The 26,554-nt window shown below is 40.2% G+C and overlaps 1 protein-coding gene across 2 annotated transcripts; it reads right to left on the bottom strand.

Moving 5' to 3' along the window:
• Positions 1-1,901: 1,901 nt before the first annotated feature.
• On the bottom strand, positions 1,902-25,694 carry LOC142938185 (lysophosphatidylcholine acyltransferase 1). Of its 2 annotated transcripts, XM_076081433.1 has the most exons (15): positions 25,229-25,694; positions 17,879-18,018; positions 17,145-17,359; positions 14,464-14,576; positions 13,898-13,958; positions 13,319-13,377; positions 11,626-11,660; positions 10,690-10,744; positions 9,073-9,155; positions 8,349-8,474; positions 7,539-7,692; positions 6,930-7,028; positions 6,253-6,394; positions 5,732-6,006; positions 1,902-5,497 (listed from the first exon to the last, which is right to left on the bottom strand). In XM_076081433.1, exons 1-14 carry the CDS (start codon positions 25,349-25,351, stop codon positions 5,774-5,776), a joined length of 1,638 nt encoding a protein of 545 aa, XP_075937548.1. In that variant the 5' UTR covers positions 25,352-25,694; the 3' UTR covers positions 1,902-5,497; positions 5,732-5,773. The 2 variants fall into 2 exon arrangements, with proteins under 2 accessions (XP_075937548.1, XP_075937547.1); XM_076081432.1 differs by having other exon boundaries at positions 1,902-6,006.
• Positions 25,695-26,554: the final 860 nt, after the last annotated feature.

The raw sequence follows: 26,554 nt of genomic DNA, 5'->3' as shown, positions 1-26,554 counted from the left end.
TTTTCTTAATAACTTCAAACATGAATTACTATATAAGCACTCAATGCTGTCTGCTCCATCAGGACTGTGTGGGTGTGGTAAGCTCAGATTTGATTGACATTGTCCTGGCAATTTAAGCAAACAACCCAACAAATAGTATCAGATTCTGAATCAAACATGGCCGAATCCCGATTGGTTCGTGGGAGTAAGTGACATCATCTTTTTCCAACAGAGCCCTGCCCACTTCAAACTCGTGAAAAAAAGCACAGACAAATACACAAATACATAAATCCCTCAATTGAAATAGAATAAACTGAACTTTTGCATCTCAGTACCCCATCACTCGAAGTAAGATGCTGATGAAGAAATTGAGTTTCCAGTGCCTTTAATTCCTGTTAAATCCAACGGTTCATCTCAATCTATAACATTTAAGTCCCTACTTTTAACTATACACATCAAACCAGGTGCCCTTCTTTTGTTGCCCTGACATCCAGACCTCCACTATTTCAAACTTAACCTGAACAGGACCGGGGCTTTAAAATAACCCAATCAAGCTGCTACCCACGGACATATTTATGATCCTCATGTCCAAAATGACTGATGTTTGTAAGCCAACCGCAGTGATCAATCGGTCACTAATCCCTCACATCAACGCCGCGGCACCACAACAATCCATCAAGCCTCGGGCCTCATATTAGAAATTGTTGGGTCGATGTAGGCCGAGCTGGATGTATGAGGTTTCCGGATGAGGTGAACATAATCGAGTGTCTTGTTTTCATGAATGCAACAGCTGAGACCCAGAGAGAAGAATGGTGAAGGGGAGGGAGGGGACCAAAAGGGATTCAAGAGGGCTGAGGAATGGTATGAGGGGGAAATCATACAATACAAATGATGTAACCCGGGGGCTTTAAAAAATAGTCTTTCCTTCAAACAAAGGCAAAACGTTTAACATGTCAATAACTAAAGATTTCCCTCAGCTTACTCACACAGCCATCCTGAAAGTGAAGTGAAAAGCACAAACACTAGACCTTACGTACTGACAACAATGCTCCACCTTGCCCTGGGAAATGATTTTCTATTGTGAGTTTCTGTTCTGCCCAAGCTGTTAGATCTGGATCTCCAGCAGAAAATCTACTTTGAGAAGTTTCATACGAGCACAGGCCCATCACACACAAGATCATAGGATTGATTCTTACATAGCCTACCCTAATGACTTAACGAGTCTAGAGCCATGCAAGGGGCTGTATGCTTTGAGAGAAATATCAACCCAGTCAGGACTAAGATGCTGACGTTCATGCTCTGGGCACCAGGAATGTTTTTGAAATAAAATAGTCTGTACCAAAGTGGTGGACCGACCAGCCATGTATTGTATGGCTTATAAAAAGTTTGGAATATTGTGCCAGCCAGGGAAGCAAATAAATCAATCAACAGATATTCAATGATTAATATCATGCATATAGCTAGTGGATATGCTTCAATCGCGGCCGTAAAGTAACCACCCAATGCCACACAACGACATCAACATGTAATCAATGACAGCAAACGCAGGCCTAGTTGAGGAGAGCTTTGATGATCGTAAACTTCAACTTGCCTATTAAGATGCACGTCATATATCTTAGACATGCTGCCAGAGTCTTGCCAATACCACTGCATACTTAGATATAAGAATTATGTGTAACAAAGATATTTTGGAGACAAGTTATACGAAAAACGTCCACATACCTGATGCAATTGCACTCGAGACAGCACTGCCACCATGTTACCTCAAGGTGGAGACATCTATAGGTGGTGCAGGGAATTTGGTCACCATTTCAAGTTGAGCAGAATGTAACCACTTTCTTGCCGTTTTGTGCACAACACATTCCATCTCTACATCATGCAACCAAACGCACACAATTCACATTGTCCAAGTGACACAACTGTATGTTCACATTTCATTTTTTTATTCAATCCAAGAGTCACATTAACAAGTTATATCATAGCAGTCCTGAACAGACAAATTCAAAGTAGCTTGCAGTAATGACTCTTCAGCATCAAAATGCGTTAATAAAATAAAACCTGTTGAGTATAGAAAAAGACAGGAAGTAAAGCGACAGAGAAAACAGAATGTTCAGTTTGTTGGTCCGCAGACAATAAGCCATCAGAAAGACAGTCTTTCGTCTTAGGCTCGCTGCTGGACAAACTAAGCAGGCAGCAGTAGCATAAATACAAGTTTATCTCTTGCAGGTTTACATTTGATCAGATTGATAGCAAGTACAAAAATGAGATTCGCCTCTACAGAGGTATTTGAAATAAAGGGAAGTGAAACAAGTGTGAATATAAATGGACTCAGTATTTCCATACATCCCCAATGCCATTGTTCTGAATGTAAATATTGAATATATATATATATATATTTGACTTTCTGATGAAATATAATATCCTTCAGACATACACATGGAAATGTAAACAAAGAGGGGTTACTGTGGCTCAATACATTTCCTTCTGGCTCAGATCTCGAATATCAACTTTGTTTCAGTTTAACATTTACAATCACATTTCCCCTCCGATGTACCCAAACAGTACGTTTCCCTCGTACAGAGTACATTGTATAATTAACGATCTGCTGTAAAATCACGTCACTTAGGGCTACATTTAACACTCACGGTGCAGTTTTAAACCATTCAAATCAGAATGCTGTTGCCAAGTCCTAGAAGTTTACAAGCTACTAAATGTCCACAGTCCTGAGACGAGGCAGACGAGTGGCTCTAAGTGTTTTAGATGTTTAAACAAACGGAGCTCTTTCTTACGGTACAAAAAACAAAGTGGGATGAGGTACAGCTTCCTTCAATGGGTGATCCCTAATTTCCCCTGTGCTCCCATTATTGCAGCAAATATATACGAATGCAATACAAATGAACAAAAAGGAGCTACAATAATGTAACCTGCAAACTTAACATGCTTTACAGCAATGTGATATTTCTTACAAAATAAAAATAAAGTAAAGAATGTAAAGTGCAAGCATAGAAATGTATAATTTAGAAAGGACAAAGTAGAAAGGGGGGAATACTAAATATATTGTGATTTAACATATACTAAATATATTGTGATTTAACATATAGTCTATGTGTGTGTACAGTCTGGGGTGTTTCTGCTATGCGGCCTGTCATGTGGTGGCAGACTTCACCTCGAGGCCTGACACACTTACACTTAGCTTATTTCAACCCGCATGCCTGAAACACAAGACAGCAGGTCGATGGAGAGAGGGTGAAACCAGGATAAAAACCATGATTTCGTGGGAAAATATCCGCTGGAGGTCAGCGCTTTGAGTAGCTTCTGATTGTGACAAGATTGTCTATACATTCTTTTTTTTTAGCATAAAAATTCTATAGATTCAAGGCTATCGGTTTCCATAAGAAATCTGCATTTTTGTCTCGAAGCAGTCAACTCAGCAATAATAGTAATAACATAACAACAATAAAACTTTACACTGTGTAGGAGGAATACAGCACAAAACAATTGCAGTATTATACAAAAGAAAATGAGGCTCATTTTTCACCATCAATACAATCTGCAGAGGAGAGAAGATCACAGATCTTTTGTCATGGCAGTGAAAATAAAAATCATCCATATACGTATATCAAAAATTCACAAAATGTCCCGCATTTGGAATATTCAAAATACATATCAGAACTCTTTGAAAGCATACATCTTGAGAAGGCTTAAGAGATGTGAAATATCGCTTCACCGTAAGCCATAATGGGGATGTATGTACAGTATCCATGGTCATGAATGTGACGGGAATGTGAGGCTCACCAACACAACGAAATTACAGAAGAAGAAAAAGTTCTTATGTGACATCTATAAACAAAAAGTCAACCGAATCAAACCACCAGTGCACGGATTTCAAATATAACTAGCTCCAAACGTTCTAATGTGTTTCATGTCATCTGCTCAGAAGAGGTGTTCCCTTTAACAATTAGTTGTGCTTTAAACTTACATCATGTAAAGCACTATACATTTTAAAAGAGATGTGTCATTTTCTGTGTTTCCAGAGACGGAAAGATTATTAAAAACAGTCGATTCATTTTTGGCAAATGCTTGAAATGAGAATCATCGTGTGAGATATTTTTTTTGCCAATACATCCAAAAGTTGATTGAATTTGAAGATAGTTTTTCTGGATTTCATATCGGACAAAAAAAGATCATAGAATACTGGACAAATTATAAAATGATAATTGAGTCATGATATTTCCGTCGTAAAACATCAAAAATGTAAAGACCACTAACGACTAATCAACTGTGATTTGAGATCAAATGTGTAATCTTAAATAGTAACAATAACGCAAAGGCCCAGTGAGGCACAGGCTGTATGTCCGTGCACTAAGAAGTAATAAAATCACATTCAGTGATTCAAATAACTGTATGCCAATTAGATCACCATTGGAAAAAAAACTAACAAAGGCATGAATGTTACCACATGTGGATATTTTCTCTTTCCAGACTGGTCCCTTGAATGTGATTACATGCTAAGGTGCTAGGGATCCATTTTACAACATGAATCCATTAGTGAATAAAAGCAGGTGACTAACGGGCCATTGTTTATATATTAGATCATTCAACACCTGAACGGTAGTTTCAGACAGATTGGGAATACGCTGTGAAAATTGTCGGAATGAATCAAATGTAGCAGTGCAAGACAGAAAGTATGACCTTGCCTTTATATACCCATCAAAGCCACCTAACGATGATTCCAATGACCATACTCTGTGTCACCCTCCCGGTCCCAGCCATCATACCACAGGACAGAAAAAGGACAGTACAAATGAGACGGGTGACATTAAATCACTCAATGCATTTTTGGTCCACGTTGTGAAATTTCAACAATAAAAAAAATAATAAAAAAAGACACTCTAATTTGCCAACCTGAAAGAAATGTGTGAAGTTCATGTGAATGAGAAATGACTGGGCATAAGAGTACTGATATCGTAAGAGAAAAATACATGCGCATAACCCAGCTATAGTGTCAAAAATTATGACATCATACAAGTTACATTTTTCATTTTTGTCACTGAACCCTGAGCTAAATTAAATATATCACTGTATATGCAACAGGCCGATAGCAATTATGACCGTCAACTCACCGAGACCTGAGTCCACCTCAAATGTGTCGACTGTAGCTTCACACCTCCACGTAGTGATACAATGTCACTGGTGCCCTCAGGCCTCCCTTCTTTAGATAAATACTGCTCAAAACAATATGAGCCCATGCATTCTGCACTTTCACTTAACAAGGCAGCTACCATTCAAGAGAGAAAAGTTACAAATTAAAGAGAATACAACACGAAATTTTCAAAGAAAATCAATTAACTTTACTGTCCAGGGCTGGTGTTTTTTCTTGCTCCAAACACGGACAGTTAGCACGATGTCGGAAGGAACAGAAAAACACTTCCCCTCGGAATTTGTATAAGTGCTTGCCCTTCAAGTATTCAAGCATTATATCTGAAACAGCTATTGTTTGGAATTTTGACGATCCTTGCTGTGAAAAAAAAAAAAAAGAAAGAAAAAGAAATTCATAACACAATAAAACTGTACCTGGTTGAAAATAACCTCAGAAGTTTTATGGACACAATACTTAAAAAAAACAGGGATAAGGTAAACTTTCTTCATATTTGTAGTTGTGGTTACTGAAATGTAGTCCCTTACTGTTTGAACAAGTTACTAACTAACAGGTAATTAACTACCCTCTGGCCCCAAAACAACACCCTCTCACCAGGAGAGCTGTTGTTTTCTCCCACTTCATTTTCAAACCATTTTAGTTGTGTTTCTTGAGGAGTCCATCTATTGTGCCATCATGGTCTTTGGGGCTGAAGTTGGGGCAGATGCCGTTAGCTGTTTTGGTGGTGGCGGTGCCTTGCAGGTTCCGGGAAGACAGGCTGGGCTTTGTTCGGTGACCGTGGCACGGGCTGCTGTGGAGGCCTGCGTTTTCTGTGTACAGGTAGGCCTCGGCAAAGTCTGGCTGCTGCTCCACAAAGTATCTGAACTTATCTGTGGAAAGACCACATGAGGGCGCCAGAGGCAAAGTCAACATGAGACAAAAAGCCTAAAAAATGCCCGGAGACAAACTACATTTAAAACTGAAGTGGCCTGGTTGTTGAATCTACTGCTCCTCAAAAGAGGGTTAAACAAAATAGCCATGAAAAAAGACTACCGCTTTGATGACCAAGCAAAGTTCAAAACAAAGATTCAACTAAGAAATATTATTATTATTATTATTATTATTATATCTCTTACCAAACGTGATCTTCCCCGAGTCTTCAGGATCGATGGCAGTAAACAGGCGTGACACGCTGAGGTGAGTCACTCCTAAAGCTGTCTTCAGGATAACTGCCAACTCCATCTCTGTGATGGCACCATCCTCCTCTGCCTCAAACATCTGGAGAAGATACAATGGGGAGAAATGCAGGTGTCATCTCTTTGCCTTTAGGCATACCACTCTGAAAGGCTGTCAGAATAGGAGCCAGTGAAATTGGGTTCCCTTTGTCTGAAATAACTGAGGGTGCTCTAAATAATACATCTGTATTCAATGAGTTTCATGAGCCCTAAGGTCACAGAACTTGCTCAACTTTAAGAATTATGAAAAGCAATTCAAGTGAAAACATGAAAATGACTCAAACTCGAGCCACTTGGTTCTCGTGCAGTCACAAAAACAAATTGGTTGCAAAAGATAACTCACAAATGCACGTTTTATCTGATAATTATGAAATGCAGATCTGAGCGTGTACGTGGGGGGAAAATATGTGTAAACTTGTCAGTATGCTAAACACGTTGTATTACTCCATTATGCAAAACACAAGACAACCTACAGTAAGCAATTTAACATAGCAAATGTCATGCTGATCCCAAGCAAGCATAGAGAACTCCATTCTGCCTGGTGGTTTGATAAGCTCGGAGCTTGGAACGGAACATACCTTGAAGGCCAATTTCATCGTTTCCAGAGTTTTGGCAGGTCTGCATACGACAGATAAGGCTATCACGTACTCTCTGATATCCATGCAGTTATCTTCATGCTGGAAGAACAATGGAAAACTATGCGTTACAAGAGATCAAGACCGAGGATGTGATGCAAGGCTACTTATCTATTTATTTCACAGTAGCTGCGGGTGGTTGTTGTTTAGGTCATAAACACATTGCTGCAATAAAACCTCCATTATTTGTTTGGGTACTATACTGCAAATGTATTCCTGAGTGAAAAACAAGGTGCTGTGATTAGTTTCAAAAAGTATCTGGTATTGAACCTCAGCCTCCATTCTTAACAGTATTTTTATAGATGCACTTTGTCAACTGACTGCTTGAAGTTCATTCTGCCCTAAACTGAAGTATTGTTTGCTACATACATATACAAACACATTTCTAGTTAACTATTTTAACTAAGTCAATGTATTTCAGTTCTATATTTGCAGTGAAAGCAAGTACGACATAATGCGAGAGTCATGATGATGAAAGTTATTTGCTAATGGCCACTTAGGAAGACAGTAGCGCTATCATGGTCGTGATTGAAAAGTATCCACAGTCTTTACCTCATCAAAGAGAGCGAACATGTCTCGCAGCATCTCGGAAACTGGCACATCGAAGAACTGAGCAAAGTCGTCCAAGTCCAGCTTCTGACCTTCCAGCTTCCTGGCTCTGTTCCCATAATCCTGCAGAACCTTCTCAGTGTTCTGGGGTTTAAACCTGGGATAGCAGGGGGAATAAACCATGTTTAAATGAATAACTTAACCATGGTGCAAACAAGGAAATGTAGAAAAGCCACAATCAAAAAGAAGAAAAAAAAAACATCAAAACAACACGTAAAACAGAGTCCTTTTTTAAGACTGTACCATATCGTTTGTCGGGCTGCAGTCTATTCAATTTTTGTCCAAACCATTTACATGTCCTCTCGAGTTTTCTATCCTTATGCTCCTTTTCTCTCCCCTGCACTGTCAGTGGTCCTTGTCACTGCCAAGTGTTGGACTGGGGAGGGAATAGACAGTCATGTGCCTCCACTAATACACATAGTGCTGCCAGATGCTTCTTTTCACTTGCCAGAGAGGAGTTTCACCAAGAACCCAAGCCATGTGTGGCCACTATCCCCCTCCAGATATTATACTGTGCAGGCACCCTGACCAACAAATGGAAGTTAATAGCGCAGCAACAAGGACACAATCCCAAACTGCCTTCACCACCTGTGCATACGACCAGTTGCGTTTGCTGGAATCCAAACCATGCACGCACAAATTGAATCTGGTCCCTGTGGCGTTTGATGAGTACTTTGCCACGGTCTCACCCTTTTACCCCTTACTTAGTTCCCTTTGATGGGAGCATTGCATTGGAAGGTTTGAGTGACTCACCCCAGTCTCCTGACGAGCTTGGCAAACTCCAGCAGACAGGTGTCGACTGGCAGTCTCAGCTGGCCATCTGCCATGGCCAGCTGGCAGTCTTCAAAAGAGTAATCTGTGATGGGTACCCCCAGGGCTCTGAGCATGGCACAGAGGAGACAATGATGGGACATCAGTATGTGCAAATCAATACAAACTTTGCTGAAGGCTCATGAAGGCCAATGTTGGAGCCAATATGGTTCCTTAGATGTTGACAGTAATGTTTATAGTTTATTTTTTTGTCCATCTGTAGAACTTACATTTCCCGTCCCTAGCCTCAAGTAGTGAAGCACAGAGCGTGGGAGAGAAGGATAACACAGGTAGCAAGCCTGTGCAACCATAGCACTGTATAAGACAGTTTATGAGGATGGCAATGTTGGTTGGTGCAAAATCCTCCGATATGGGGCCGATCAACGACGGCTTGAAGCAGCATCTGATCACAGGTTTGATTTGAAGCTATTTCTACGTGATGATTCTGCTGCTCTGCACTGTGTGTCTGTGTGTGAGTGTCTCTCTGTTTGGACACAACTGACAAATATGTGGAATAAGTATGTGATTTAAAAAACCGCCATCACAAACAGCAGTGATAGAGTTAGTAAAGAGTTATTACTGGATACTTCTTTTATTTTGGTTCAACTTTGCTTTTTGTACATTCAGACGGATGAACTGCCAAATATCATACGAGCAATTAACTCACTTAGCCATGACACGTCTCACGTTGATAGCAAAGAGAGCAGGGTTATTTTTCTCCTCCTCTGAGGGTGTGTAGATGGGAAGGAACTGCAGAGAGAAATGGGAATGATTAATTTACATTTTATTATATGTATACAATCACTAAAACAAATATTCCATTTATTGTGGACAAATGAAAGAACAATGTATCCCCTGGCATTAAATTCAATATTCATGAAAGAAGGAAAAGAGAAACAAGTCTGTAGTGTCTGTACTGTTGCATATGCTATAGATTTAAAAAAGAAAGAACAGGATGGAATCAACAGGGGCGTCCTTTCACACAGCACACATTCAAATATTTGGAATACTACAATTGCATCATGACCAAATACTTCATCATCTACAGCACAGGTGTCAAACTCAAGGCCCGCGGGCCGAATACGGCCCGCCACGTCATTTTATGTGGCCCGCGAATCCGCCAGCAAAAACAAAAAAAAAAAAAAAAATTTTTGGAAAAATAATTAGAAGTTAGACTTGAAAATAAAAGTATCCCCATGGTCGAAATTATGAGATAGAAAGTTGAAATTATGAGATAGCATGTTGTCTGTGTACCGACATTAAAACTATCACAACAGGTGGACAGGAGAGGGAACAGCTTGTAAAGCGGTTTTCCAACAAGTGATTGAGTTGAAAAAGATCGACAAATAATCCCAAAATGTCCACGATGAGAAAAATTGATGCAGAGGGAAGAAGATGTAATTTAAGATGGGAAAGCGAATACATGTTTGTGCTTCAAGGAGAAAAACGGGTCTGTCTTCTGTGTTATGATGCGTGTCGGTGATGAAGGATACAATTCACGTCGGCATTTTGACACCAAACACGGAGCAAAATTTTGCCACCAAGAAAAACATAAAATTGTCCAAGAATTAAAAGGCAGAGTGCAATCACAGCAGAATATATTTACAGAAGCTACAGCCCAGTGCTGCTAAAGGTATGTGAGCAGGTGAGCTCCGACCAGATACAGACTTTTACAAATGTCAGTTTGTGAAGAAACACCATCGCAGACCGAGTTCAGGAACTAGCAGCAATCTAACAACACAGCTAGCTAAGAGACAAGATACATCATCTATCAATGTTCGTAAGAGGCTCAAGGCAGACCTGACTGTCAGTGAGGAGCTCTTGGCTGTAGCTGCCATGCACGGGACGACGGCAGGGAGGGACATTAGTGATGCAGAGAGGTGACAAAAATAGCTTTGAACAAAGTTAATGTAATAACTTGTGTTTGATGATATTTGTCTTTGTTATTTTCTTTAATAGTTTGATCTTTGATAGAGTAATGTGGGTTTCTTTACCCTAAATTAAAATGATTTATGTTATAATAACAGAAATGTGCTTAAATATAATTTTTCATTTATATAACTGCATGTACAATATTTCTACAGTTGAATAAACAATAATCAAAAGCAGAGACAGTTATTTAACAATATGTTAGGAGTAGTTACAGTTATACAGTCTTACAGTTACAACCGGCCCTTTGAGGGAAACCATGATGCTGATGTGGCCCGGAGTGAAAATGAGTTTGACACCCCTGATCTACAGCGACAATAATAAGTAAAGTATGGAGAGAGAACTTCACACTCACCTCGATTACAAACTCATTGTGCAACTGGCAGAGAGTCAGCCACAAGATTTCAAACCTGGATAATAACAAGACATCATCGTCAACAATACACATCTACAGAAACAAAGAGCCTTGATTGGGGAACATGTCCATGAGGCAAATGATGTCACACTGAGAATATACAGTGTGTTTAAAATGGACCTCTTCACTTTTTCCAGAAATTGCATTAATGTTTTTGCCATCATACAATAAATCATAGGAAGATTTAGATTAAACAGTTTCATAATAATAATACATTTTATTTGTATAACCCTAACCCGCTTTAAAAAGATACTCAAAATATAAACAAGGCAGAGAGATGACATAGTACAGTAATAAACAAAACAAAAACATACATAACTAGCATCACAAGCATCAAGCAGATTTAAATAGGTGAGTTTTAAGTGCAGTTTTGAAAGTGGTGAGTGACAGAGAATGTCTGAGGTGTTGGGGAGAGAGATGGAGAAGGCCCTGTCCCACCCAGGTTCGGTGCTTGGACGGAGTAGGAGGGGTAAGGTGGTTGGCGTCGGTGGATCTGGATCATTGTTGGTGGAAGTGTGTCGGTGCAGGAGGTCCGAAAGGCATGTGTGTATGTCAGCGTGTGTGTATATACGGTGCACCTAAATTAAAAAGTCAGGCACACTATTGCAACCAATGTAAAAAAAGTTAGTGTAGAGCTGGCATTTAAAAGTGTGCGCACATCTTTTAAAGATTTGTTCAAACGTATAGCTCTGCTCAGGTGACCTGACTGGATTCAAAGAGCCACCATAATTATAGAAGCGAAACCAGAACAGGACATAGTATTCTGAGGATGCTACAGAGACTGATAATGAGGGCAGTCTCTTTCCTCCAGCCATAACTATGAGTTCGTAGAAACTGAGGCACACCACATATGAAATGAAGAAATTGTGTACTTACGCTCCAGGCCCTTGCCAAGTCCACGTGATTGAGTCCTGTAATACGTAAATGAAGCAAGGACATCATTAGTAAAAAGAAAAAGAAATTAAAATATTTCCCAGGTGTATTTTTTGGACCAATTGTTAATTTCCTTGCTGTAGCTTTTCTTGCACTAAAGAGGAGGACAAAGCTTGCATTCTTATTTGCACATCAAAAACCAGAGAACAGTGTAAGACATGAAACGCATGCACTTGCTCAAATACAGTGGTTTCAATTCCTCAGCCACCTCCCAAAGAACATGTATACTGGATTTATTGTAGTGCATGCTAACGGTGACTTAGCACTTTTATACTTATATATATATATGTGTTAACTATGTAACTATTGATTTCAATAGCCTAAAATGAAGGTTTGCAACCACATTTGTGAATTCTGCAACTGACCTCAAAGCACTTCCTCTATCAGTAAAAACAGAGATCCCCAAACAATGTCCTTCTCACAATGTCCTCAGTTGGGTTTCCACAGCCTTACTAACAAGCCTGAGCAATGCATTGGACTTGCCTTCTAAGTCATATCATGATTAACCAGATTCCCAGTGAGGCTATCAGAAAGTGGCTCTGTACACTTCACTGAATTCTGACTTAAATGACTGCAACTGAATCAGCCTCTTTGGCCTGCCAGACATTTTGTAAGTCCATCATTCGACACGGACAAACTCAGCCTCAAGTGAGCATCCAGAACGTCAACAGGGCAAATTCAGCATATTTACCAATAGCCACCGTCTGCGTCAGGCGATCTCAAAAACAGACATTAATAACCAACTCACGCTGTGTGACACTGAGAAAGGAGCCAGGGTTTGAACTTCTTTCACTAGCTGTTGTTGATTTGTCACTTTTCACATGAACCACCAAGTGCAACACTGTGAATGCCTTCCAGGAGAGACAAAGTCTGAAAATGTGCACCGCTATCCCCATATTTGAACAATATCGCTCTCTAACCCGAACCTAAGAGCTACAAAAAATGACAAAGTATGACCATGACACCAAGTGTTGACTGAAGGAGGATCTCAAAGTACCCTGTATGATTCTGCTGACTTCGCTGATCTTTCTCCGTTATGCAGAACATTTTCTCCTTCGTGGATACTATATATAACTTCCCACCATGTGACCGGCAAGAGTTTTACCTTCCCACTGAGTGAGACTCTGATAGGGTGCCAAGCGGGCTACGGGGCATGCATAGTATGCATAGTATGCATACAGACACACACAAGATGGCTCGTGCAAATTCCTCACAGAACTAACAAAGAGCGCTTTTAGTATTGCAAGTCCTTCATGTAATCCAATCTCCTATCACTACCACAATTAGGATTCACATGGTATTTTGCATAACATGCGCTTCTCATATGTTGATTTAGTTGGGATACCTGATAAATACCCTTAAGTGTATAGTTTGTATAATAGGCAACTAGTATCTGCCAAATAAATCAGAGAGCAGACAATAGAAGGTGGTTGATGGGAGTCAGTGAGTAGGTGTTGGGCTACTGGTTAATCTTTAGGGAAACTGAGGTTACACCAATAAAGTTTGCATTTTATCACACATTAAGCTGTGAATAAGGAGATAGGTCGGGAGCCACTCACAATCCGCCCCCTATCTTTTTGATATTAAGTTTCAGATTTTTTAGCTGTGTTACTAACATATCCATTAACAATCTCACCAGTTTATTCGGGTAACGAATCACCACAGGCTGCACTGGTACAGCTGGGATGAAGGCCCCTGCAAGAGTAAAAAAGACAAAGGGTTTATTTCACTTTGACATACCAGCATAAACAACAAATTACAAACAAGAGCACACTAATTAGAATTTGCACATTTGAAAAGGTGGACTCAATGAAATTTGACTGTGAGAAACACCAGAGTAACCAATGCACTCATTTGGTTATTCAAACATCTACCAAATGAAGTCCATCAGCTTTAGCTACAGCCAATCACCCAACCCTATGATACATTTGTATATCTTATGAGAGTTCTTCTTTACAGAAAATCTATCAAAAGGTAAATGTAAGGTTAACTTAAAACTTTTACATCATAATTCTAACCTTGGGAACGCAGACTAGGATTTTAGTTCTTATTGCTCGATGACACGACCACACATCGCACTTAAAGCTAAATTAATATTCCCACTAGGTTGAGTATGAAATGTCAGTGCATGCTAGCAAGCTGCAAGCATGACTTCAAAGAAAGAAGAAGAGAAGAAAGCTGAATAAGAAGAAACATGATGAGGGTAAAGCTTTACCTGGCTTAAAGGTGATTAGGCAGGATCTATTAGTGCACGTTCCCTCTGGAAAAATCATTATCTGTAGGAAAGAAGGAATGGTTTGCAAATTACAAAAATCACTAGCCATATCCTTAATAGAATGGTACAAAGTATACATATGTGCATTAGCTTGCATTATATGGCAAGTTGCAACAACTCAGATGTGCAGTTAGTTCTGACATTGTTTTCTGCAATGCTGGATTTTACTGGAGCAATGTCCATTTGTCTATTGTCTGTAGCTTTGTCCTTTTCAGGGATGTCGAGGTCTTTTTAAGCACTATGTGGACTATGCCCCCCCCCCATACCTTACTATCAGAAAACCGGGGCTAGAGTTGTAACCTGAAAGGTGTTTTGTACAGACACACTGTTTTTTACAACAAACCCAATGTATCAGTAAATCATAATGGATGATTTTTTGGTATTATTATCCGCTGTTTGGTAAAGATTGAAATAAAGTATATTAATGTTAAAAATCCGTTCCTGTTACACGTACGTGTGCCCACAACCACATTCACATGTGTGCAGAAGAATGTCCATCTCTTTACCTGAGGCCATTCCCCTCCAGAGTGGGCTCTGCGTTTGATCTCCTCCACAGTCTTCTTTCTGGAGTCCTGGTCTGACCGTGAAACAAACACTGGCCTGATGTACTTAATCAAAGCTAGAAGCAAGAAAGCAGACACAGAGTAGAGAAAATGCAAATGAATACAGAAACCTTAATTCTTTTTTTTATTTCTTTTGACAGCTAAGCAACTAAAGCTTCTCTGCATTATATGCATTTAGTGTTTTAGCTGAGGGAGAAGGGGGAGCTCTTAAATCTGGTTTTAACTGGAATTTGCAAAATTTGCAAAACCTCAGCCAGACCTTTTGATGTAACCTGGTAATACAGGCTATATCTGTATTGCCTAAAACATCAGTCTGGTTCAGTAGCACAAACACTTCACTGTACCGGCTCCTCTTTACATCATCTACCACTATGATGGTGTTCATTTTACATTTGATGACAGATGACAGTCATGTACCTTTTAGAACTTGCAGAATGACCCCCCCTGTATCACTCAGCCCTACGATATGTCGCTAATTCTAGCTTCAGGACCCATCATTGTACCTTATAGGACATGGTAGGATGGTCATCCCTCACTTTGCGTAGGTTAAATGGCTGGTACAGTCTATATCAAATTTCCCACTTTCTTAAGCTGGAAGTTATTACTTTTGCAAAGCAGTCATACTCTTAGTTCGCACAAATGGCTTCAGTTTAAACTGCCTTCTATGAGTACAGAAGTTGTTCCGCCTTCCGCCCTTGGTCCCAGACCAAGATTTAAGTTAAGACTCTTATCTCTTTAAATTATTTAAAACTTTGAAAAACAGAAGTGGTCAGTGCTTACTGCAGTTGCTTCAATTGACTTACTTGCCTTGTTAATGCGCTGTATGAAGTGATGTATTTTGTTGTATCTATTGTTACCACGCAGCCAAACTGTGTTTGCCTCAGAAGGTCGGATCAGACTATTTTACAACAAAGACACCATTGCAACAACCTGATTTCTAACTATGACTGTTCTGAGTGAAATAACCAAACACAAGCATTAGTACACTCACCCACTATACCACTTCCATGCAATGCGTCAGCCTGACACATTTTCTCATTGGAGTGACACCACTACTGTTAATTCCACTTCCCATAGCACAGCCACATGACTGTATTGGAGCAAGAAAACCTTCTTAAAAAGGTCAGACAGAGTAATGCAATGAACACAAAATCCATGCAGTATAAGAGGAAAACTCCTGGTGTAATGTATTTGCATAGTGTACAATTTGCAGGGCAAAGATCGAGGGCATCTGTTACGCATCGATAAAGTACTAAGGCATAATTTACAAGGAAATAAAAGAGGAACTAATCTGACAAAGACTGGGTTTGAATATTCAAGGTAGATTTGCAAAAGTTTTATTTTGATTCAAGAAGCATTTTCTCGTACATTCCATCTTTAACAATACATACAATAATTAGAAAAGCAATGTTTCTGGTAGCCCTGAGGCAGAGAGTCAAATAGAAAGAGAGATCCACAACAAGTTATTGAGAGTCAAACATAAAAATGAAGAAAGAAAGAGAGAGTTAGGCCATGGAAAGAAGAAATCGATTCCAACTGTGAGCTGTCTGCCGAAAGGAAGGGATTAGGGCTCTAGCTGGTACCCTGAGAGACACTCCACACGTCACTGTGGCTGATCAGGTCTTAATGCTTATTCTGGATTCCACTTGCTTGACCAATCATTGGGGCCTGGTTCCTACTGCAAGGCCAGTGTGACTAGTCGAACTACACCTTTCAACCAAAAATAATACTACTATTGACTCCTGAAGATGTAAGATGTATCCATTGTTTATGCAACTTTGGTTTCTTCAAAGAGGTTTCTCATGTTGACAAAATAGACAACAAGCCTATGAGCAAATATGTCCAAATATGGTTTTAATCCTGTAATGCAAGCAAGTAAGGCTGTGGTAACTTGGCAAGGTTCACTCAGCCTGGAGATAAATAGGTGGCCAATTACTGACTTAGTAGGCAGAGCAGGAGGAGAAAGGAAGGCTCAAATAACACACAGCTAGGCCTTTCACTGCATGTCCAGCTGGCAGGGGCATAAGATCAAATGCCTTACCTGGCAACTACAAAGGTAAGTGAACTTGCAATCTAGTTAATAGGATCTGGAACAGACTGAGCAAGGTCATTTCTGGTTCAGGTTTAAAAGTGGGCCAGCTAACAATTCTGTCAATAATGTAAAATAAAAGAATGAATTGGCAATGATGTCTTATTATTTCAAGGATTATTAGATCCATAGCATTTTAACAATGTTATGAGTTAGAAGGAGTTATTTTCTTGTGATAACCTGGAGAAGAATGTTTGATTTCTGCTTCCTTATGCTATGGATGGTTTTAACAAGACCATTAGGACTATGTAATAACACTGTAGAAGGTTGAAAAGTCATAATGATTTCCAGAATTAACAGGGCGCATACTGTATATACTTAAGCTTCCCTGGAACCCATATGTGGCTGAACAAGTTTCAGTTATACCTGTGTATATGCATAGATTCTCAAATTTTGTGATGCTGCCGTGAAAGTCAGATCTTCTTTTTTCAGATTGGATAATCTTATTATTCTCTTACATTCGCTCACAACATAGGTCATATTCATAGAGGTAACAATGACAGTAATATTATACTTGTATGAGTTTGTTACTTACTGCCCCAGAGAGGAATATCCTTGCTCTCGGCCTTCATGACGATGGAAGCCATTGTCATTGTGACTGGGATGGCATCAAAGTAAGACGAGTGGGGTGCCAGGGTGAGGATGGGAGCTTCTGCAGGCATTGCCCTTCGCCCTTTCACAGTCATCCAATGGAAACCACCCGCAAACCACATGACCCGCATGAGGATCTTCAGAATTATGTCCACCAGTCTGGAACAAGATAATGCATGTGTGAGGGGCACTTTTCAACTGCAGATGGGGATAACATCTCCAACACTTATAGTATTCTAGATGTATACGTCCAATGTCATGATATCTTTGGAATAGAAGATTCGGGCTGGGGTTAATATTAATATGTGATATCAAATAAATAGGCTCAGTGAGTCATGGCACGAGTGAAAACGACACCATTTAACAGTAAGAAATAACACTTTTAACATTCTTTACCCCATTGACTCTGTTCTGCGTCTTCCCCACTGGACTTAAGCCATAAGCTAAACTGTCATCATACCAGACCAATTGACATCCTGGCCAAGATCGAGGATTTGCTAAGAATGCCATTAAGTAGCTGGCATCAGCACTAAAATAGGCCAGATAATAGCCATTGTCATATGAAAGTTTTAAAAGAACCAGGTGGGATCGGTAAGTTAAAAATGTGCAAAACTGCAAAAGAAATAATTTAAAATTCACCAAACAAACAGACACACAAATCCATAAGAAAGCACCGACCTCCTCCAGAGGCACTGGGGTTCCACGGTGGTCTCGGAGCGCCCTACTGAGGCCAGGAAGGCAAAAGGCCAGGCCAGCAGCATCATGAATGCAGCTATGAGTAGACGGATGGGGAACAGTGTGACTGTCATAAAAGCAATCTGTAAGAGATTGAGAAAAACGAGAACAGGGTTAAAGAAACAAATTCAACAATACACATGTCTTATCAGTCATCTTGGCGCTGTTACAGACACACTTTGACATTAGTCTTTGCAGTGTTAAGTTGTCATTGACTCAAACTCGATGGCTTTTTCATTTGCCTCACAATAAATGCTAAGTTTAACTGTGTACCCAAAAAGCATCAATCGATCTCTAAAAATACACCGGCGTGTTTACACTGTTCCTAGGAAGGAAAGATGAGAGAACAGAGCTGATTTTATTACACATCTAACAAAGCACAATAACAGAAAGCCCATCAGACAACAATGAGAAGCAATTAATTATAAGCATCTGGTGTAAAGTAAAAAACAGAACAGTGTAAGTAGTTTAACTAGCATCATGTAAAGAAGCTGTCTGTCCTACCCAGTACAGAGGGCAGCAGGCCTGCAGCATGGCCTGTACTAGACAATCTAAATCAGATGGTGTGTCTTGGGTCACAATATGGCCTGTATACCACCTAAGCATGCACATGTTACATATAAACATATGTTTTTCATTTTTAAAGGAACTAACAAAACCTCGTTTGGTCTACTGGTGACCGTTTACAGCTTTTGTATGACTCCCTGATTGCAGCGCTTCTCTTCTGTCAATATTTGTCTTAGTAGCAACCACTACTGGGCAGCATGAAGCCCATCTGTCTTATCCGGGGAGAGGTCTTGTCTGACAGTATTGTCAATTCAAATCAATACATTTAACGCCTGCTTGTTTAACTACTGACAGTAAGCAGCACATTTTGAAGATCAGTTGGAGATTAGACAGTTTTAGGCCATGTCCACACTACTACTATTCCATTTTAAAACGCATATCTTTTGCTATGTTTACACTGAGCGTCCACTATAGGCCGGAGTTTTAGAGCGTCAAAAACGGATAAGTTAAAAATGCTGCTGAGGACAGATACGTTTGAAAAGTCCTGGGTTACCTCCTAGTGTGGACGACCTAACCGGAGAAGTTTGAAAACAATGATATAGTCGCACATGTTGGCTACTTGACTAGGACTTAGCAGTCACGACGTGTCCTTCCCTGATTCGTCACGTCCCTATCACATGACCCTTTTTACAGAAGAAAACAAACAGCCTTGATTATTGATAGACTACCAGTGGTTAATTCAACACGGATAACAAATTACAGTCGTTGCTGACCTTGTTGCCTATACTAGCGGCTGTTAAATTCAGCATTTTTCTAACTCTACTACTGCCCACATGCGAAGGAAGTAAGCTGTTATTGGAGCGATTAGCGAGCGGTGTGTCCAGCAATGTTATCAGTCCTACGTGACATGTGAAGTCACGGTTTGTGGCTATGAGGAGGGTGATGGACACAAAACCAAAGGGACCTCCCTTTTCTAATTAATGCTTATTTCGTTCTGCACAGCTATTGTGAAGTCCACACAGAAACTGTAAAGGAACAAAAGCATAAATGGTCTCTAGTGCGACAGGGACTTCAGCCACCAGCAGAGCTACGAGTGTAAGAGCAGACAACAAGGAAATGAATAGGAAATGACAGACATGTGTTGACCCATAATCTAGTAAACCTTGATTTGTAAGTGTTCCTTTTGAAGTATTTTTGATGTGCATGCGTGTGTGTGTGTGTGAGAGAGAGAGAGTGATAGAGCAAGACCTGATAGAGCAAGTGATAGAGCAAGACATGCCCAGTGTATGTGAATAGTCATGTGATATCCGTTTTCAGGCTTGCTAGTATGGACTGAAATCATTTTTGCACGATGCTGAAATGCAAGTGTGGACGGAGATCTTTTTTTTTTTAACGAAAACATTAGTGTGGATGAAGCCTTACATGAACACTTTTTACACATATTTTCCTTCCCCAAAACATAACCCCGGTCTGTGAAATAACCCTTTCTACATCATGATGGTTTTATCTACATTATAGATTTGTTTTGTTGGGTTGTGTGAGGGAGTCGCAAATTTAAATTAAACTCTAATCTTATCGGTTATTGCAGTGACGCACCACCCTAGATTATCTTTCTTTTCATAGTACTCCAAACTGTTTACTTTCCCCAAGATCCTCTTAAGATATATGAATTAATTATATATGTCTACCACACATAGCCTAGCTCTCTTTTTATACAAATGTGAAGTATAGTTTTGCACAAGACAGAAAAAAAACAACTGGCACTTTCTTCCGATGATAAAATGGGCCTTGCCAGGAATGCTTGAGAGCCACTGTATAATGCATTTGTTAAAAGATTTATTCAGACCCAAAGCATGAGAATGCATGAATGTCACTAAGATTTAAAATAAAGGCAATGCTACAAAAGCTGAGAGGCTTTTTAGGAGCTGGAGTGAATTCAGCCATTGTTCGACAGGGCATATATTCATGCAATAAGGCTCGTCACAGTCTTAAGAGTGAGAGTGAAAACAAAATAAACATTCATCTTGAATTATGCAACTTGGGAATTGTATAATGGCTGCCAAGTAGAGCCTATATTGTAACAATACTGTAAATCTAAAAAAAACAAAAACAGTAGAGGTCGGCTTTATGTCGGTATTACTGACGAAATGCAAAGCAGCAATTGCAGTCAATTGTGAACTAGATGTTATCGGTCTGCTGGTATTATCTCTGCACTGAAGTAGAAGACCCTGAACGGTTAAGACCAGTCTACATTTTAACTATTAATATGCAACCAAAGTTTAGAGACTGTGTCTAAACTAAAAGTGTATCCTGCTTTTTCTAAGCATAATGTAGTTCATGTAGCCGATAGCCATTTATCCTACTTTTCTTTTACTTTTAACTAAATTGATACTGGAACAGTGAATAAAAAAGAAAAACAATCAAACTAACCTTTTTATTGGTAGTAGAGACATGTGTATGAGCTTCCCGTTTTCAAAATGCAAACCAACAATAACAATTTTGACCGAATGATACCATCAGTTATATAGTTAAAAGAATAAGAAGAAAAAATAAATTAGGAGAGGCTTGAATAGCAGGTCTACCTTAAAAAGTCAGCCCACCTTAAGTGAGCTCAAGTCGTTGCTGTTGCTAACTTCGGGACTTGTTAACGTTGCGCCGGGCGGAAACCCTGACAGAGTATGCCAAGCAGACACAGAGCTGACAACCTCACGGATAAACTAACTGATCTGGTGGAGACTAACTGGGAAAGTGGCTGCATGTGTCTACGACAATGCACGCAACGTAGTGGCGGCTAACTCATCCGGAGAAGCATACTGGGGACAGTTGCCTGTTTTGTGGTTATGGCCTGAAAGGATCAGTCTTGTGTAAAACGCTTGTGCGAGTTTGTATGCGTTAGGAGTTTCATTTTGTGTGTATTTTGGCGGTCCCTGTGGACAAAAGCTGCAGTGTTTCTGAGCACCACATTCCCTTTAGAAAAGCTCCTATTTTACTGCAGCAAGGTCTGACATTCTGCCCTGAGAAGTCCTGGTTCTGGCTCACTTGTGCCTCCTTTTCCTCCAAGGGACCCAGCAATACAACCTGGGCCTCCAGCAGCGTGGAGCCAGTGCGCCCAGCTGGGACCTGCGGAGCAGCGAGGCGTAGTGCTGCTCCTGGCCTGAGGAGGAGGAGGAGCCGCTGCTGCCGGGCGCTGAGCTCTCCACCTCCCGCCGGAGATTCGACTGCAGGGAAGCTAGATCTTTCGAGGAATCAGTTTTACACCGAGGCTGTTTCATAACCAGATAAATCAACATACAACATTACTCCAGCGGTAACATTCTTCTCTCCACCCCGGAATCCCGAAACCTTTTTGTTTGTTTGTTACTGTAACAGTTAAATACTGTTCTTTACAGTGTGGGAATAAGCTATTGACTCATTGCTGCTTTGGCAGGCTCTAAACAGATTCAGGTCTTTTTGGGGTTCCCCAATAAATCACACAAAGATTGTAAATTAGGCTCATCTAACCTAAGATGGGAATTAAATCAACTTAAACATTAGCAGCTTGCACTCTGACACATTACCAACTTGTAGGCTTTAAGGCTTGATTAGGACAGGGACATTTGCTGATGCACCTAAATCGGCAATTAAAACCCTGAAATATGTTCTCATGTTAGGTCCATGCTAATCAACTCTGTGATCAACTAATTAGCTCATCAAGGTGCAAAACTGCAAGAGCATCTTTATATGGATTGAAAGGTCAGGCAACTGAATTATAATAGAGTCTACTAATGAGAATCTGCAAGTCTCCACAGTTGCTCCAAGATTTGGGTCAACTTCAAGTCAAAGATTAGCAAAAACGTCTCCAGCAATTGTAGCCTCGACTGCACAGACTCCTGCACTGTGAGCAACAACGCCAATTTGGCTTATTAGAAACAGAATTGTTTGTAATATATCTACAGCCTCAACGCTTTCGGGACGTTAGCCTGTTCTTACAGGCAGTAATGTAGCTTTATGATCCAACTCCAAGCATACGGGTTAACGGGTTAATCCAACAAAATTCATCTGTTTCTGTAATCCTTTCTAGTCGGCAATATTGAGGATATTGCAAACATAATATAGCCAGCGGCTATCCACCACACTGGCAGGTAAATGTTTGTACCAAAACTATGCTGAGATTCTCCACCGCGTTTTGGTGTCACCACCACCATACGGACTTGTATATGACACCTTGTTTCCGTCCTGTCATTGTGGAGTTTTTTTTATTTCACACCAAATAATGCCAAATAATTTTGCTTCAAATTTTGCTCTGGCCTCTTCTTTAAGATGTATTCAACATAATACTATCACAATGAAAGGTACTTAAACACAACAATATCTAAAACAAAAAGGCAATTTATTATTTTGGCCGGTAAAAAATGATGCTTGGCCAGTGAACGTTTTTAATCTACCAGTCTGCTTGGCTGTTAAATGCAAAAGATAGTTTTGGACACTGCTGGTAAAATAATCCTCATCTCATGCCATTTAGTGACCGTCACTTAGCACCGTCATTTTACAACGGACATGGGGTACATAAAGCAATTTATCTTCTTTGTGAATCCATAAAAGCACTCTGTGGGTTCATCGGTCGGTTAGCAGGTCAACTGGTAGACAGCACTTTCACTTCCTGCTCATAACTTCAATGTTTCAGTTCAGACTTTTTCATGTTGCTGCGGATGTGAAAACAAAACCAGCGCAACATGCGTTACATAAGACAGAGCCTTCTTATTTCCATTGTGTCATGACGCACTTTGGCTTAAGCAAAAAAGCTCCCTTACCAAAAAGATGACAATTAAATGCCACTTTAGGGGATTAGGGAGTTGTGTCTCATATTTGGCCTTTTTTGTTTTTCGTACAGTTGTCAAAATAAAACATTATTCTGCAATTGTAACTGTAATTTGCATATTTAATCACGAAGCGCGTTGAACACGCTTTTACATCCCTCGACGCGTGTAATTAGTGTAGATAAATAAACAGTCCTCCGTTGATTTTATTGTGTTAGCCTTATAGGACAAACCAGAAAACCTGTCCATTCCCTTGGCTTTGATCCACCCGTCACTCTACGTTTTTTCCTTTCAGTCTCCGTCAAAGGAGCGAGAAAGAAAACAATGTGTGTGAACCTCTCTAAGTCACTATTCTTACTTGTAACAAGATACTCGCTTATGCCTGCTATGCCAGCTTAGTGCCATTCATAAAACTGAGGCTCTAACCTTGGACTGAACTCTGTTACTGAAAATACCACACAGCTATGTCCCAATGTCACACTGTTTACTAATACTTTATACTTATAGTATACCCTATAAACTACACTTTATGGTAACCATTTTGGCAGGTAGAAATTATTGTGTTTAACTTTTTTGTGCTCACAGGAAATAATACAAGATATGCACTGCTGGACGTCAATCAAAAGCCAATTTCAAATTTGGAAGCTTTACAAACGTAAGGAAACTGGTTTGGCCAATATTTAACACATGTATGTATTTCTCTCCCTTAGAGCTGCGGGTGATAAGAGTACATGAACAATGCACTCGTATCAAACACTTTTAAAATGCATGCTGGCATCTATAATTATACTTTTTTTCTTTTACTTTTCTCTGATGTTAATGTACTACATACTCAAACTTGATAAGAAGTAGTATATAGTGTTCATTAGGGAGACAAAGCTTCTTAAGCCCATGGACATGGACAACAACTGAAACTGTCTCTAAAACCTCATCTGAATCCCTATGTTGCCGTCACAAGAGATCATGTGAGGTGACCAAAAGCTCCCACATGTGCCTTCCAATTTCTAAACAGCCACAGTTTGAAAGAGCACGATAATGTGATGCTCACAAGAACACAAAACATATATATCAAACCTGTGTCTGGAAGCTTTAAGTAGCCTGCAAGTGAACACCTTTTTGCATGAAAGCCTGATAACTATCAGATGATCAAACACGAATGACAGATAGCTGAACTGCCTGCATATCTGATCCATGTTGCAAAATTGCAACATTTTAATCAGGCGTCCAATTGCAGAAACGTTTTAACTTCAACAGCTGGGCAAAATATGTCTCACAAATAAGCTCTAACTTTTAGATGGGGGGGGGGGGGGGGGGGGGGGGGGAATGTAACATGACTGTCATCTTTTCCTCCCATTCTCCAGCCTCCATATCCACACGTGTTGGTTGCTGGTTAAGTGGGACGCACCGTGATAACCACCAAAGGCATGAACAGAAAAACGGTACCGTGTTTACAACTAACGGCGCGTTTAAAACATTCATGAAATCATGGTAAGGGGTATCGCACAAAATGCTCGTTTCTGATAGCTATGACACCAGTGCAACAAGCTAGGCCCACCCTGGACAGACGGCCATACTAAAATAGCTATATTTCATCCTAATGGATTGTTAACGGATTCCTGGGTGAGAGGTGTTGATTTTAATGTTGCATGCTGTGCAATGCATGCCGTTGCGGTGGCTAAACGTCCATTTTTTTAAATAAAAAATGCTCAGCCCTTTCCAGCAGTATTTAAGCAAGGCAGCAACCAAACAAGACAGGAGGGAGAAAGCAACATGTATGTGGGCTGCTGTTAGCAGGCTAGCGAAGACTAGCTCAGCTGACTACCTGCAATTTAGGAAAAACTGCCAAGTTAAATGATGGTGACAGCCTCTCCACGGTGCTCCGCACTTAAGTGTTCATGTTCTGCAAACTACGACAGCAACATGTAGAAAGCTACATAGCTGTAGAGGAGAACGTCATTTGGCTGCAAACATCATTTTACGTTAACGTTACCTTTGCCTTTTCCATGGGGGTGAATTTCAAGACGTGCACAAACGGGTTTCTAAACGGAGGAGCTTGGTCCATCTTCTTTCCATCTCCTTCCATCGCACACTGTCTGTTACTCGGTAACCTCATTATTAGACGAGGTCACGTTGGTCGAGGTTGAAGCTCAGTTCTCAATATTGCAAACAGAAACTGATTCTGCCCGAAAGGTAGTCTCCTCACGCAAAAAGGTAGTCTCCTCACGCAAAAAGGTAGTCTCCTCACGCAGTTTCCCTTATCAGTCCTGCACGGTGGCTAATTGAGGTGGCAGTGCAGGGTTATCTTCCTCTCCCGCAAAGCAGGGAGGGATAATGGTCAGCTCAAGGATTAGCTGGGGATATTTGAAGTCGCCGATATATTTCTGCCTACAGTGCGCAGAGCGCCTTCCTCCACACCGTGTTCCCCAACCAGTCCGCTAGCTCTGGATGCTAACGGAGCCACGATTCTGCTCTTTTGACAGTGCGCATGCGTAGCACATCCTCCGAACTACATCATTGTGCCTAGAAGATGCTGCCTTCATAACTGTCCAAAATATCGTAATTTGTAAAATGCACCATAGATTTGTAATATTTACGATACATTTCTACTATTGGCCAGGGGCATGGACAAAATATGAAACATGTTCAAAATAGGCTCACAATGCAATACAATAGCCCTACAATAAACACATCTGGATTAAATCACACTCTTTTTTCTTGATGTTTAACATAAGCATTGCTGCAACTAACTGCAATTATACGTTTGTGAATTTCTGAGATGTTAATCTTAAAGGGAAACTGAGCATAAAGCCAAAAGCTACAATAAATGTACATGTACAATTTGTACATTTATTTTATTCTCTGTCAGCACGTTCCCAAATTGTTTCACATGAGGGAACTTATGAGAAAATAATATCTATTATAAATAAAGATGTAACAGACTACTGGGAAACAAATTGTATGTTGCTGCAATACAGCATGTGTAGCGTACTGTATCTCTGCCATTCATTCCTATAATAAAACAACAAACAAACATACTGTCATTCCAAGCATAATTCCTCTCAGAAATTGAAAACATGAACTAACTAGAGGTCATCTTGCGATGGGATCACATCAGCCGTGGCGCCAAATTAGGCCAATAGCATAAAGTTAGGGGGCCAACTTCGGATACTTGCTCGGATCACACCCATCTTCAAGAAAAGAAAACGCGTGTGAACCTCCCTAGGTCACTATTTTTACTTGTAACAAGATACTTGCTTATGCCTGCTATGCCAGCTTAGTGCCATTCATAAAACTGAGGCTCTAACCTTGGACTGAA

This window comes from Anarhichas minor, unplaced genomic scaffold, assembly GCF_050575085.1.
Source record: "Anarhichas minor isolate MPS153535 unplaced genomic scaffold, ASM5057508v1 ptg000080l, whole genome shotgun sequence".
NCBI lineage: Eukaryota > Metazoa > Chordata > Actinopteri > Perciformes > Anarhichadidae > Anarhichas > Anarhichas minor.
This window is presented reverse-complemented; position numbering and strand designations above follow the sequence as displayed.

Bases quoted from the DNA above. Each gene is read 5' to 3' on its own strand.
- LOC142938185 (XM_076081432.1), bottom strand. From the start codon at position 25,351: ATGAGGTTACCGAGTAACAGACAGTGTGCGATGGAAGGAGATGGAAAG. The intron at 17,360-17,878 runs GTCGGTGCTTTC...ATCTTGTTCCAG, and splicing joins CCCCAGTGCCTCTGGAGGAG to ACTGGTGGACATAATTCTGA. The intron at 13,959-14,463 runs GTAAAGAGATGG...TCTTTCCTACAG, and splicing joins CTGGAGGGGAATGGCCTCAG to ATAATGATTTTTCCAGAGGG.